General features: G+C 36.9%; 1 protein-coding gene across 1 annotated transcript in view; it reads right to left on the bottom strand.

The window, feature by feature from the left end:
- The window catches only part of Nyap2 (neuronal tyrosine-phosphorylated phosphoinositide-3-kinase adaptor 2), a 182542-nt gene extending 168824 nt beyond the window's left edge, over positions 1-13718 (bottom strand). Inside the window, exon 1 of the mRNA XM_052193430.1 lies at positions 13677-13718. Within this exon, the coding sequence (XP_052049390.1) occupies positions 13677-13718 (42 nt within the window). The remainder of the gene's footprint in view (positions 1-13676) is intronic.
- Between the last annotated feature and the right edge of the window lie 967 nt (positions 13719-14685).

Below are 14685 nucleotides of genomic sequence, written 5' to 3' on the forward strand. Positions count from 1 at the left end.
CATCAGATAGAGGGCTAATATCCAATATATACAAAGAACTCAAGAAGTTAGACCCCAGAAAACCAAATAACCCTATTAAAAATGGGGTACAGAGTTAAACAAAGAATTTTCACCCAAAGAACTTCAGATGGCCGAGAAACATCTTAAAAAATGCTCAACTTCATTAGTCATTAGGGAAATGCAAATCAAAACAACCCTGAGATTTCACCTTACACCAGTCAGAATGGCTAAGATTAAAAATTCAGGAGACAGCAGGTGTTGGAGAGGATGTGGAGAAAGAGGAATACTCCTCCACTGCTAGTGGGGTTGCAAATTGGTACAACTACTCTGGAAATCATTCTAGCGGTTCCTCAGAAAACTGGGCATGTCACTTCCGGAGGATCCTGCTATACCACTCCTGGGCATATACCCAGAGGATTCCCCAGCAGGTAATAAGAATATGTGCTCCACTATGTTCATAGCAGCCCTATTTATAATAGCCAGAAGATTCAAAGAACCCAGGTATCCCTCTACAGAAGAATGGATGCAAAAAATGTGGTATATATACACAATGGAGTACTATTCAGCCATTAGAAACAATGAATTCATGAAATTCCTAGATAAATGGATGGAGTTGGAGAACATCATAGTAAGTGAGGTAACCCAGTCTCAAAAGATCAATCATGGTATGCACTCACTAATAAGTGGATATTAGCCTAGAAAATTGGAATACCCAAAACATAATCCACACATCAAATGAGGTACAAGAAGAATGGAGGAGTGGCCCCTGGTTCTGGAAAGACTCAGTGTCGCAGTATGGGGCAAAACCAGAACAGGGAAGTGGGAAGGGGTGGATGGGAGAACAGGGGGAGGGAAGGGGGCTTATGTGACTTTTGGGGAGTGGGGGGGGGCCTGAAAAGGGGAAAGCATTTGAAATGTAAATAAAAAAATATATCGAATAAAAAAAAGAATTCACCATTTTGAGCAGTTTAGATTTTGGTAGAAAGTAATACATACTTTGCTTTAACTTTTATCAAGGTTACATGCTTGAAATCCAAGACCCATCATTAGACAAGTTAAAGAATTAGAATTTATTAATATATATTTCCCTTTGGGATTGGTTGGAAATTGAAGGAGGGATATGGAAATGGAATGATATTTGCATCAGGAAAGTTCTTTTATACAAAATAGGGCTGGGGGAAAGGAAACTACAATGGACAAATTTGGGTGAAATTACTCATTCTGAGAGGAAATGAAATACTTCCATACATTAACAACTTAACTTCGACATCCGGATATTCTGAAAGGTGTCCTTGGAGAAAAACTGGTCATACTGTGTGGCATTCAAGGTGGTTTCCCAAGCAAATGCCTTTGAGTAATTGATAGCAAATTAAGAAGAAAGAAATCCAGATGTGCTTTGGAATTCTAGGCATCTCCACAGTGTATTGGAAAAGATTCAACAAAGCTATTATAAGTTATTATTCTGGCTGGACTATGAGTACCAGCAGAAAGTCGAGCCTTTGGCAAACTATACTGTTTAATTAAGAAACTATTGATAAGCATAAAGAAACAGTCCCTTTTAGCAATCCCAGTGGGTTACTTAGGGTAGTTCAAACTGTCTGGATGTGTTTCACTAAGTTATTTACTAAATCACTAGAACATATTGGTGTACTTCTGATATACCGAGGATTTCTTTTAATTTAGGACAACTTGTATGTTAAACCAGGAACCACTGACCATCATTTACAAGAATAGTAAACTGCCATGCAATTTATTCTGAATTCAAAGGGATGGGTTTGATAAGAGTGGACTTCTTTAACCAGCTGAAGGGTAAAGAGAAATTCTGCCAGTTGGAATTCCTTCCCCTCCCTAAGCACTTCTCTTGGTTGGATGTTCTTTGAATAGTTTATAAATGTATTTCTTTCCTTTGATTCTTTTTCACATCTGTTATTGAAAGCTTAAAGCATATCCACATGCTAGTGCTAGATCTCTGATCCTATTTTCCTTTGTCCCTCTCCTCCTCCTCCTACACCTCCTCCCCCACCTCCTCCTTCTCCTTTGTCCTCTTCTTCTTACCTCTAATAGGCTCTCCAATGCTTCTCTTTAATCACTCAAATTCTACATTCCTATAACTAGCTTTCAGGTCCTATATATTAAAAAAACAAAACAAAACAAAAACAAAAAGAACTACTCCTTCTCTTCCTCCTCCTCTTCCTTCTCTCTCTCTCTCTCTCTCTCTCTCTCTCTCTCTCTCTCTCTCTCTCTCTCCTTCTTCCTCCAGCTCTAGAATTAAACTCAGGGAAATTGTTCTACCTATCATCTATGTTACTAGCGATTTCTAATGTTTCTCTTTAGACAAGGTTTCACTAAGTTCCTCAGACTAACTCTGAATTTACTCTGTAACTCCGGGTGGCCTAGCACTTGAAATACCTCTACCTCAGCCTCCAAAGTACTGTTCTTACCACACCAGGAAATCTATATTTTCAAAATTTAGATTTCTCCCCAAAATTCAAGATTTTAAGGTCATACTGCTAAGAATAAAAACAACATGACCAATGGCATAGAAAAAAAAAAGTCCATTTTTAGGCTCTAAACTAGAACTTGCTGGGTTTTTTCTAATAAATATGTCTGTGGTCAAATGCCCAGACACACATGCAAACATACACTCACATACACATAAGTATAGTGTCTATTGCTTTTCTCTAGTGTAACAGATTCATATACTGAACCATCATACTATCACATTAGTAAATGTGCCATCAGCAAGCTGTGTTTTTGAATCACTTTAAGGTTGAGAAAAAATGGGGTAATAAAATTTACATAATTTGTATATATGTATTTGTATGTGGATATGTATGTGTATATGGGTATATATAGATTCAGAGGTCAGAATTCAACCTTGAGCATTAATGAGAATAAATTATAGGGAACTGAAATTTGCCAGTAAGGTTAGTCTACCTGGTCACTGAGTTGGAATGATCACCTGTCTCTATTTCACCAGAGCTTAGAATAACAAGAACTAAAGCTACCCCAATTGGCTTATAATTTTTTAAATTAAATTTTGTTATGTATATATGTGTGTATGTACTTAATATGTATGTATGCATGCTGCTGTACATATATGGATATGTGCATGTCAAAGGATGATGGTGTGTGTTTGGGGGTGTATGTATATATCTGTACATGCTATTGTACATGTATGGATATGGGATTATCAGAGGATGATGTGTATGAATTGATTCTCTCCTTCTACAATGTGGTGCCCAGGGATTTAAATCAGGTCATCAATCTTGGCCAATGTATCATTATTTGATGAGCCATTGTTGATGACCCTACACCAGTCTTTTTATATAGGATTTACACCTCAAGTTATTTCTAACACAATGTTTGATGTGTGGGCCAACAATATCTAAGAACTTATTAGAAATACTGACTTTCAAGCCTACTAAATCAAAACCTGCATCTTCACAAGGTATCTAAAACAGTTACTTGCATATTGAAGTTTTAGAAACACTGAACATATATCAAATGTTCATCTTGTACTTGCCAAGTGTGACTTGTGCTACATGTTACATTACATGTATTATAGAATATTTTTCTGAAAACATAGGCAATGGTGAATAACAGATAGTCCAAATAGGCTAACAAAGGCTCTCAAATTTTTAGTATACTTTTGAGGTTTGTTAAGCACAGCTAACTTTTTAAAACAATGCTATCTAAAGTCATAACTTGATAAATCTAGGAAAAATCATTATATAAAACCTTCTCTGATTGTTGTAGTTATTTCAGTATTTCTTGTATCTCAAAGTCTTTTAGGTTGATTTGATTTGCCTGTTATCATGCTATGTAATGGTGTATAGATTTCATTTCTACCACATATTCAGTAACTAATACTTAATACATTTACAACTTAAAACTTTTATAGTACTGCTTTACTGAGCTAACCCATAGACATTAACAAACCAAAGCTCAGTTCATTGTTTTGAATGTCTGGATTCAGGAAAGTAATGGAGAAACTGATAACACACGTGTTCTAACTGTTTTATATACATATGTATGTTTTACATAACATACACATACTCACACATATACAGATTCACATATATGAGACTCATATATGAATTAAGACATATCTTAAAAGTTTCTGTCATATATTTTCCAGGACAATGTGGGTAGAACAGCTACAAATAGAATGTCTTTACAACAAACAGAAACCTCACATAACCTCTTCATAGAGTGGTTTTCAGGTACCTATGAAGCTAATTTGCTGTGCAGGTCTTTATTTTCTCCCTTAGTTTTTACTGAGTTTCTTCTAAAACTATCCTGATATTCTCTAGCATCATCCAGCTCTGAACCATTCTATCAGTGGGTTCTGGCTGGCTTCAAATGATTATTGAAGAGTCACCTAGCTTCTGTGGCTCTGGCTGTTCTGGCTTCTGTTGTTTGACTGAAATATGAAAATCTTCTTTCATATAAGCTGCTGAATGCTTGAGAATCATTATCACAGAGAATTATTCTAAACACGTAACTCTCTTGAATGCAGGCAGGTGCCTTGTGTTTATGAAAAAGAAACCAGTTCAGAATTGGAAAAAAAAGAGAAAGAAATACAAAATATGAATAATGCCATAGAAATTTTATGCAAAACACTGGCTATTCTGTACTTCTGTCTGGTCAACAATAAAATAGCCTGATAATATCAGGAGAGTTTATTAAAGCCATATATGTGACTTATTACCTTAAACAGCAAATTTCACACTTGAGAGTCTAAGTGACTTCTCAATCTAAAGTGCTGAGAATACTATACCCCAGGAGATGATGACATAGTCTCCCTTTTCAGAACATGTTGAATAATCCTTTCATTGTATGATTTGTAATTTCCACGCAAAACAACTAGGTAAAAGTAGGCTTCATTGTTTTCTTTGTTTTTGTTTGTTTTCAAAATCAGCATTGTCACTAACTAACATTACACAGAGGATTGCAAGTATCACAGAGGGGCAGCAGAACAAAGAGCTGGCGTCCTCAGGAAGAAGGGGCCTCATTGGCTTACTGTACTGTGGGTGCTGTTCAGTTACAGTGTGGAACTTGACTATGAAAAAAATCCTCAGGCACTGTCGGTTTAGACAAGCTTATTGTCCTCTGTGAAATATTACCAATTGTATACCATGAAAATATTTGATTGAATAGTTTATATCTGCCTTTTTCTATGCTTTGGGTACAATTTTTTCTTCTTTCAAAAATGCCTCCCATAAGTATGAAAACCATAAGAAAAGATAATGCTATTTTTAAAAGTCACTGAAGAGTCCTTTTAGAAATTAGTCTATTGGTCTACTTGGAATTCAAGCGTCACACCAAGGATTATAAATGCCTCTAGTTGAGTAGACTCTCATTCACAAGTACATTCAGAAACAAGTGATTAATATGATGTTTTTGGAAAAGAGGAATAATATTACATTAACCTATTACCAGCAAGGATAAATGTCTCATTTATTTATTTCCAGAGAACTTACAAAAAATGGTGACCTAGAATTTAAATGTAAAACATATAATCTCTATTTAGATATTAACACTTTTGGATATTAGAAAGTTAAACTTTTAAATTTCTTGACAAATCTCTTCAGGCTGTAATTAAAGTATCAGTACTGGACCGTGTTTGAAAATAGACTAATGTTTTCATTATTGATGCATCTATCCACTTCTTTATGCAAACTGAGACGGTAGGTTTCACATGGGGCATACAGGAGTGTATGGCATAATGCCTTCATAAAGCATTTCACCCAAGACCTGAAATTCAGAAACAATGCACTGCAAATGCTTAGCCAGCCAATGCAACTGTGCAGGTGATTGCATAAGGCATCCATATAGGTCAGTGCTACTTATATTAAACACAGTGAAACCTTAATGTTGTCTTGTATAGAGAGGATAAAAACAGCCTAATAGAAAATATTATTATTTAAATATCATTTAATAAATATAGTTTTGGAAATTGACAATTTTTGTAACCTACAATTATAGTAATATCTAACAATTAAGTTCTATCAACATCATGAATTAAAATTTCTATAAACTAATCTGCTTCACACAGACACATATATGTATCTACATGTACATACACAGATACACACACACATATGTGTGCACATGTACATACACAGATACACATGCATATATGCATCCACAACACACATGTGTTATGTATATACAGATACATATAAGTATATATTGTATACACTCATATATCTTTAATACAAGAACACACCAAGACATGAATTCCTGTGTTGCTTTTAAATTGACAGCTACATTTCTTGTGAATACCCATTTTACAATACAGTCAATAATGCAAAAGTGGTTTCTGGCAGACATTTTTTTAAAAACTTGTCTATTATCTGTTTCTTTCCACAAACAAAAGAGACATGTTTAAAATCAAACTAGAACAGTGGTCTTCAACCCGTGAGTAATGACCCCTTTAGAAGTTCAAATGACCCTTTCACAGGAGTCACCTAAGATCACTGGAAAACATGAATTTACACTAGGATTTGTAACAGTAGCAAAATTACAGTTATGAAGTATCAACAAAAATAATTTTATGATCTGGAGTCAGCACAACAAGAGGAACTATATTAAAAGGTCTCAGCACTAAGAAGATTGAGGACCACTGCTCTAGCATGACTTACATGTCAACTATCAATGCAACTTTAGCTTTAATTGTGAGAAATTTTCTAAGGGTAAGGATGCAAGTCAACTCACCTTTGCCATGATGTCCAGCATTGTCTTATAAAAATACTTCATGAAAGATTTACGTGAGATTTTGCATCTATGTCTGTATGACATCTGACATGGTATATTTTACAGTCCATTCAGCCCAATACCATCAAGTGTGGTCTACTTTTGCTTTTGTCTTTAACTATATCCTGATAAAAGCGTTGACTACTGCTGTTTTAGACTATATCAGTAGTGATGCAAGATATATGATGCCCTGCGTTCTGTGGAAGAGCAGAATCTGCCAGCATGGTGCCCTCCCTCATCATGGAGAGATGCTTTGATTTTAGTTGCTTTCTTCATACAAGGATTGCTGAATGCATGAGTCTCCAAGCTTGGCAAACATTTTAGCTAGACCAAGAAAGCCTGCCCCATGTATGCGAGACCACACTTCTGTTCTAAAATGTGGAGCTTCAAATTATTCCAATGAATACATCAAAGTGCAACCCGGTAAGATTATGCTTTCATTTATAGCTGCAGGGAGTAGCTCTGTGTGTGTGTGTGTGTGTGTGTGTGTGTGTATGTGAGTGTGTGTGTGTGAGAGAGTGGGGTGTGTATGTATGTGTTTGTGTTTATGTGTATTTGTATGTGTATGTGAGTGTGTGAGTGGGGTGTATGTGTCTGTGTCTGAGTGGGGTGTGTGTCTGTATGTGAGTGGGGTGTGTGTGTATGTGAGTGTGTTTATGTTTATTTGTGTCTATGTGTAAGTGGGGTGTGTGTATATGTGTGTTTGTGTGTGTATGTGTGTATATGTGTATGTGAATATGTGAGTGGTGTGTGTGTGTGTGTGTGTGTGTGTGCGTGTTGTGAGAGAGAGTGTAAGAGAAAGTAAGTGAGTGGGCAAGAAATGAGTAGAAATTAAAAAAAAATAGAGGAGATTAAACTTTCAAAGTAGTACTTCAGAATCAGTGTCTTACCACATGCATTCTATACCACCACCACCACCACCACCACCATACCATAGGCAACATTAGGAAGCATCCATGTTCTACAGTCTGTCAATGGAAGGCTAATGGAAGACAATCACTCACTAGTTACAGAGGACCTGATAACTAACAAACTGCAATAATGTTCTCGTGACACCATCACAATAAGTCTACTAACTGTTATCTGCTAGCACCATATATTTTTTCAAAGTGTGTAAGTAGAATCAACAGACAGAGAAAAAGTTGGCAAGAACAGAATCCAAAGTTATAGAACCTATGATCAAGTTCATGGCTCATGGGAACAGTATTACCACTAGGAGTGAATGTTTAGTTTTCTGTTCTCTTCAAGTCCTTAACATGTCCTCATTGTTCTTCTTTCTTCTTTGTCCTTTCTTTCTTTCTTTCTTTCTTTCTTTCTTTCTTTCTTTCTTTCTTTCTTTCTTTCTTTCTTTCTTTCTTTCTTTCTTTCTTTCTTTCTTCCTTTCTTTCTTTCTTTCTTTCTTTCTTTCTTCCTTTCTTCCTTGCTTGCTTTCTTGCTTTCTTCTTCTCCTCCTGCTCCTCCTTCTCCTCTTTTGTCATTGTTCACCAAATAGATATGTTCTCCAAGATATTATGAGATGAACTGAACTTGCCTCCTGTTTTTGAATCTTCTACAACGCCTTGTTTTACATTCCTTTTATTTTTCCCATTGATCTTTTGTGTTCTTTTCCCCTTAATTGGACCACCAACCCCTCATAGAATAAGTGGCTCATTTCAATTAAAGCAGTGGTTTGAATAATTTTTCCTTTGTCCAGCTGTTTCTTTCTTTTTTCCCTTTTATTCATTCCTTCTCTCTAGCCTAAAAACAGTACCACACACTAGATTTCCAAATTATTCTACCAAATTAACTCTAGCTTTAATAATTCACTTCTATCTGACTTTCTGATGAAAATACTGAGGATACTAATTCTGAGTGCTTTTCTAAAACCTCCCATCTCCATAGTATGAGAATCTAACATGCAGCAGGAGCCCAGTAAGAATGTGTTGCCTGATTTCAACAAATGAACACATTCTACATAATGTAGCTGTATACGTATGTGTTGCAGCATAGTGTTGTTTTTTCTTTAATTTACTACTCTAAGAAAATTTGAAGGACATTATTTTATATTCCAGAGTCACAGAGCCCAGCATAGTATTTCCACATGAATGAAAAATCAATAAATGCTTTGCTAATTGATTGACCCATTAAAAAAAAATCTGATTGATAGGCAGGAAGGAGTCTTTGACAGTCTCTTCAGAGATATTAAAAAATTAGTCCAAGGTTATTTCAGGCAAGGAAAGGGGCTATGGAGATAAAAAGCCCAGCCAAAGATTAGCTGATCAATGCTTTGTTCATGCTAAACAAAAATTATCTCCATAGTATGAAAGATTAGAACATCTAGAGGAATCAGAATTGAGATGCTATCTAGATAGATTCTTCCTCCTTCAAGTTTTGATTTTTCTGAAATTCTCTCTGTTTTTATATTTAAGTATAAATGTTAGTGCTAAACACTGTTTTAAACGGGAAAATCCTAAAAATCCTAAAAGCACCTCCTGCTGCCTCCATCCCCACTTGGCATAACTCCTAATCAGCTTCACAATGGGGAGCAGCACAAGACTCACACCTGGGGTTTAGAGCACAACAAAGGATGCTGGAAATAAGAGAAATCAAACATTTCCTGTTCTCTATTAATATCCTTATCCAAGCCTCTGCTTTATCCCCTAAGTGAGGGCCAACATTCTCATTTTCTTAATCTTAAAGATGAAATATCTGGAATTTTCACCTGGTGTTTAGGCTACCCCCCTCCCCTGCCCCCAAACACAACAAAAGAAAAATAAAGATCTTTGCACAGCCCTGTTCCAAAAAAAAAAAAAAAAAGGGAAATAAAAGCACATTTGTCAAGAAGGCATAAATCATTGGTAAATGTTTAAAGGAACAATTTTTGGGGAAGTGGTACATTTGGGAGGAACAACAAAGGCTATATATAAAGACTTGTTCAGTTTAGTGTTGTGTGCTAGAAAAAAAAAGCTTAACCACCGAGATACTATTTGTAATGTAGATTAATGGACAATTTGGTGGTTTCCATTGTAGGTGAGTTTTAATAAACCTAATGAATAAAAATGAGGCTATTTTGTGCATAAGGAATTAGTGAATGCTAGAGAACAGAGCACAATAGGATCCCAACAAAGGGTAGAAGTGTCAGAATGTGGAAAAAGTAGAGTAATCTACAGGTCAGCGTTAGGCAAGTTCAGATGTTTGTCCTTTGTCATACAGTGATGGAATATCAGACAAATTTTTTTTTTTTGAGTTATATACTCCATGGCACAGAGCATCGGTTTAGAATATACACAGACCTAGAATTATCAATTAATTTACAAATCTGACCAAGAGATAAATCTTCAGCACCTAGGGAGGCTGAAGCAAGGGGATGAAGTTTGAAAGTGCCAAGCTGGACCACTGTCAACATTCAGTCAAGGCCAGTCTCAGCTACATAGTGAGATGTTGTTATAAAAGGGGAAGTGGATGAGATGGCTAAGTGGGTAACACACTGTCCAGGAAAACAGGAAGAACTGAGTTCAGATCCCCAGCAGCCACATGAAATCCGGTCATGACAATGCATTCATCTATGACCCTCCTTCAGGGGAGGAGAATCGCTGGGGTTGCTGGCTAGCCAGTTTAGCTGAAAATGGCAATCTCCAGGTCTTGCCAGAGATCCTACCTCATGAAATAAGGTAGAGAGCAATACTATCAGTGCACACATATGAATACAACCATTACACACACACACACACAGAGAAATGATGATGATGATGATGATGACGATGATGATGATAAGAACGATAATGTCAGTAATTTAAAAAGGCTTATATTATGCCAAATTTTCTTCATAAACACATAAATATAACATCAAAATATACTAAAACAACTCAAAAAAATAAACTTAGTATTTCAGTGAGTTATCATCTCATGTAACAAACATGATAGAGTCCAAGGTCTCCAGCTCCCTATGCATTCCCATTAGCCATCTATTTCCTTTGTAAACAGAGAGACATCTGTATATGGTTTCTCATACTGCTCCTAACCTGTGAGAATCATGTAAGAAAAGCAACATACAGCTTATTCTGGCATAGCAATCTCTTGGTCACACTCTGTTTATTTACCAGCATCAGAGAATCCACATTAATAAATATTTGCCTTAGTCTCAATTCAAAGGCCCCGACAATGGTGAGTACAGAATCCTTCATAACACATAAGAGTGTGGGGAAACCCTGCTAATTTAGGTTGAAGTAACCATGTCTGGATAGTTCCTTTGATCTCAGCACAAAATGGAGGAGTCTGGTTATCAGCAGGGCTTCCTCTTCTCAGTGTTGTCTAGGGAACCTGACCTCCCCCCATACCCTGTACCCGAGGAAGGTCTCATAGCCCTTGGCAAACCTACATGTTCAACTTCATCTTTCTGGATGGATATGAACCCATCCGGCAAACACCCGAGATTCCTGGAATGCCTCTCCATACAAATAAGGCATTCACAGGGCTTTAAATTTCAGGCAATGATTTCATTCACCCTGAAGATGCCTTCCCTCTCTTCAAGATTCATACATAGCCCTTGTCCACCCTGAATGAAGTGTGTGCAAGCAAGCCCATGACGAAGAAAGCTGTGCACATGCGCGAAGATCACCCAGGAGAGCAGCTTCATTAAAACCCTCAGAGGTCATCCTCACACACATGTTTACTCTTCCCCCAAGCCTGACTGGGATTCTGCAGACCTCCAACTGTTTTGAACTCAGAGGCATCCTTCTAGCCTGGTGTGACGGGGTGTCTGGACACCCTGAGGGCTCGAGGAGACAGAGGACGCTTGGAACCACAGCGGGACCATAACACGCATGCATACCAGAAATGAGGCCAAAATTAAATATTGATGAGGCCTCCTTCATGGCTCATCTGCTGTTCAAATGAACTGAAATTGTCTTATTTTCCTATCAGCTTCCCACCAGGACTCTCCTCTCATTTATCCTACCTTCCTAGGCCTTCAGGAAACCTCATCTAAAGGATGTTTTCTTCCTCCTCTGAGACATCTCTCACAGTCTTTCTGCATAGTCTCCAAAGGCAGATGATGATAACCTGTGACATCACTCAAAAGCTGAGTTTGGAAGATAAATGAATATTGATGAGAGAGTGCCTCTAGGACCAGTATGAGCAGAAGGTGTGGAAAGGAAGCAGTGTTGGGCAGATGATGGAGGCAAGGAACAGGAGTTCAAACACATGATCCTATGTGGGATACTTCATACTCATTGTATAAAACAGTTCAAACCTTTAATGAAAGAGGATTTAGGCAAAGTACTTCTGTTTATACCACATTTTAGGAATCAATGCATTCTCTCTTCTTGCCCTAAAACCAGCTGTTTGTGCAAGGAGAAAGAGAGAGAGAGAGAGAGAGAGAGAGAGAGAGAGAGAGAGAGAGAGGAGAGAGAGAGCACACCTGATGGATAGGGAGATTCTTCAGAAACCTCAAAGTCTATCTCAGTGACACATCTCCAAGAAGGTGCCTTCTAATCCTTCCCAAATAGTTCTACTGACTGTGGAACAGACCACATACTGCAATATCTGAGACAATAGAGGATGTTGTCTTTGTTGAGTACCAGTTATATTCGTGCTCAGGATCTGAGGACCCCATGCTTCTCAGTTTCACAGTCCCTAGCGTAGAGTCAGTTGCTGCTCTCCACAACAGCATCCTCAGCTTTTTTGAAGTGTGTCCTGCTCACAATTCACAACAAGACAAACTATTGTAATTAACCAGCTATGGCCTCTTGGTCTTTTTCATATGAATGCTTTCTGAGTATTCTGAAAAAGCTCGCTGATGACGGGTTTCTGGGAAAGAATGAGATTCTGTGTAAGAAAAGCCTTCAAGTGATTTGATTGAAGCGATCTCATCCACAGAACACAATTTGCTCAAATAGCATAGATTAACACAGGTTGACAAGAAAATTAGAAAATCAGCTCAGCCTTTGCAGCAGGGTAGCCGCACATTCGCAGGGGCCGCTTCACTGCCATAGACAAAGTTAAACGTGTTTTTTTTTTTTTTTTTTTTTTAAAGAAATAGCCCTGAATAAAAGACCAAATGATTCATAGTTAAAATGCTCATCAGAAATATGTCAACATTACAAATGTGTAAAAAACATGATTGATTGATGGATAACCTATTCAGTTTGACAGAATTACTTCTACAATGTGTGTGCCACTAAATAGTCTACTGAAAAGTAATCCCAAATTTCAGCAATGATAGTGAGCCAGAGTGTTTGTTGGCCAGCCAATTTAGCTAATCAGCAAGCTAACAGTTCAGTGAGAGAGCCTATCCTGTAAAATAAGATGAAGTGTGACAGAGAAAGATACCTACCATCAATTTCTGATGATGAACCTCTGTGTTCATATAAATATACATAAGTATCTGTGTCCATATAAGTACACATAAACATACATGTAACACATACACACATGCACATGCAAAAAACTAAAAGATAAAACTAAACAAACAAACAAACAGAATGTTTCCAAAGCTCATGTGTTAAAGGTTCCAAGGTGCAGATACTATTAAGATATGTGATTCAATTCAGGGGTCTAACCTTATATACAGTGTGTCATTTCATTGATGAATTTATAGAGGTGGGGCATACTTGAAAGAAGTGTGCCACTGAGGACACCATTTGAAGGGGGCACCTTACCCTATCATCTCTTTTCTTGCTTCCCTCTCCCTAACTCTGCTTCCTTGCTCCATGAGTCAACCAGCTTTCTTTGGCACAAGTTTCTACTGCTATGATGCACTACATTATACAGGGCCCAAGCGATGGAGCTAGCTGACCTCTAAAACTGTGTGCTAAAAGATATTTCTAACTTTAAGAGGGTTTTCATTAGTATTTGGTTACAGAGTAGAAATTTGACCAACAAACTGTGAGCAGAAGTCAGGCGCCACTCAGCTAGAACAACCTCCCCTCCTTTACCTCTCGATACCTCCTCCTTTCTCCCATGGACCGCCTTGTCATGCTTGTTACATGCCCACTGCTAATGGTTTGGTTGAGTTGGAATCTCTTGCTACAGCAACCAGATGATTATAATCTTCTGAGTATACCAATTTTTAAGATGGGTCTGATGAAACAATCTAAGAATATTTAAATATACTTAAACTATATATCAAATGCTCCCCAAACAAAAAAATGCATTAAAAATATATATGTATTCACTGAATTGATTTGAGAAATTTCTAAATAAGAATCTGATCTGAATGAATTCAAAGGTACTGACAATTCTTCCACTGTCTGCTATTCGGATTATGCTTTGATTAAGGTCATTTATATTTGCCAATTCAGCAATTTTATCATGGTTTATGGGAATCACATTTCTTTAGACCTGGCATGGAAAACTATGACCTAATAAGATCAGGAAAATGGATGACAGAAATGTGTCTCCTTTGACCCATACACAGCATGACCCATTGCAGAAACATTTATTTAGATACTAAAATTGGATGCTGGAGCCTTTGAGTCTGGGTAGGTAGATGTCATCAGGACATAGATAACATTTATCAAGACACAAAAGAAAGATGGAAGAAGTTGTTGAGGGAAGAAGAAAGGGGGAAACTGGAAGAGAACTTACAACAAAAGTGCAAAACTGAAAAGAAAAATGAATTAATTTATTTTGTAACTCTAAATTTTAAGTTTCTTATGCCTTAAATCTATAAACAGTTTTTCCCTACATTTATTGTTAACTGCTTTCATACAGATTTACTTTGAATTATCTATGGACATACATACACAAAAGGATGTAAACCATTTGCTCTTTTTAGCTTCTGAGTTAACAATAACATCAAACTTGAGCTTTTTTTAAATGAAAAGTTGGAGAAAGAATTAGTATGGTTATAATATATTTTCTAAAATATTTTCAATAAAAACAAGAAATAAAAAAGGAAAATGTTTAAGTAATTGATCATATCATTGATTATTCAGAGCTTAC

Source organism: Apodemus sylvaticus, chromosome 9, assembly GCF_947179515.1.
Source record: "Apodemus sylvaticus chromosome 9, mApoSyl1.1, whole genome shotgun sequence".
In the NCBI taxonomy this organism is placed as follows: domain Eukaryota; kingdom Metazoa; phylum Chordata; class Mammalia; order Rodentia; family Muridae; genus Apodemus; species Apodemus sylvaticus.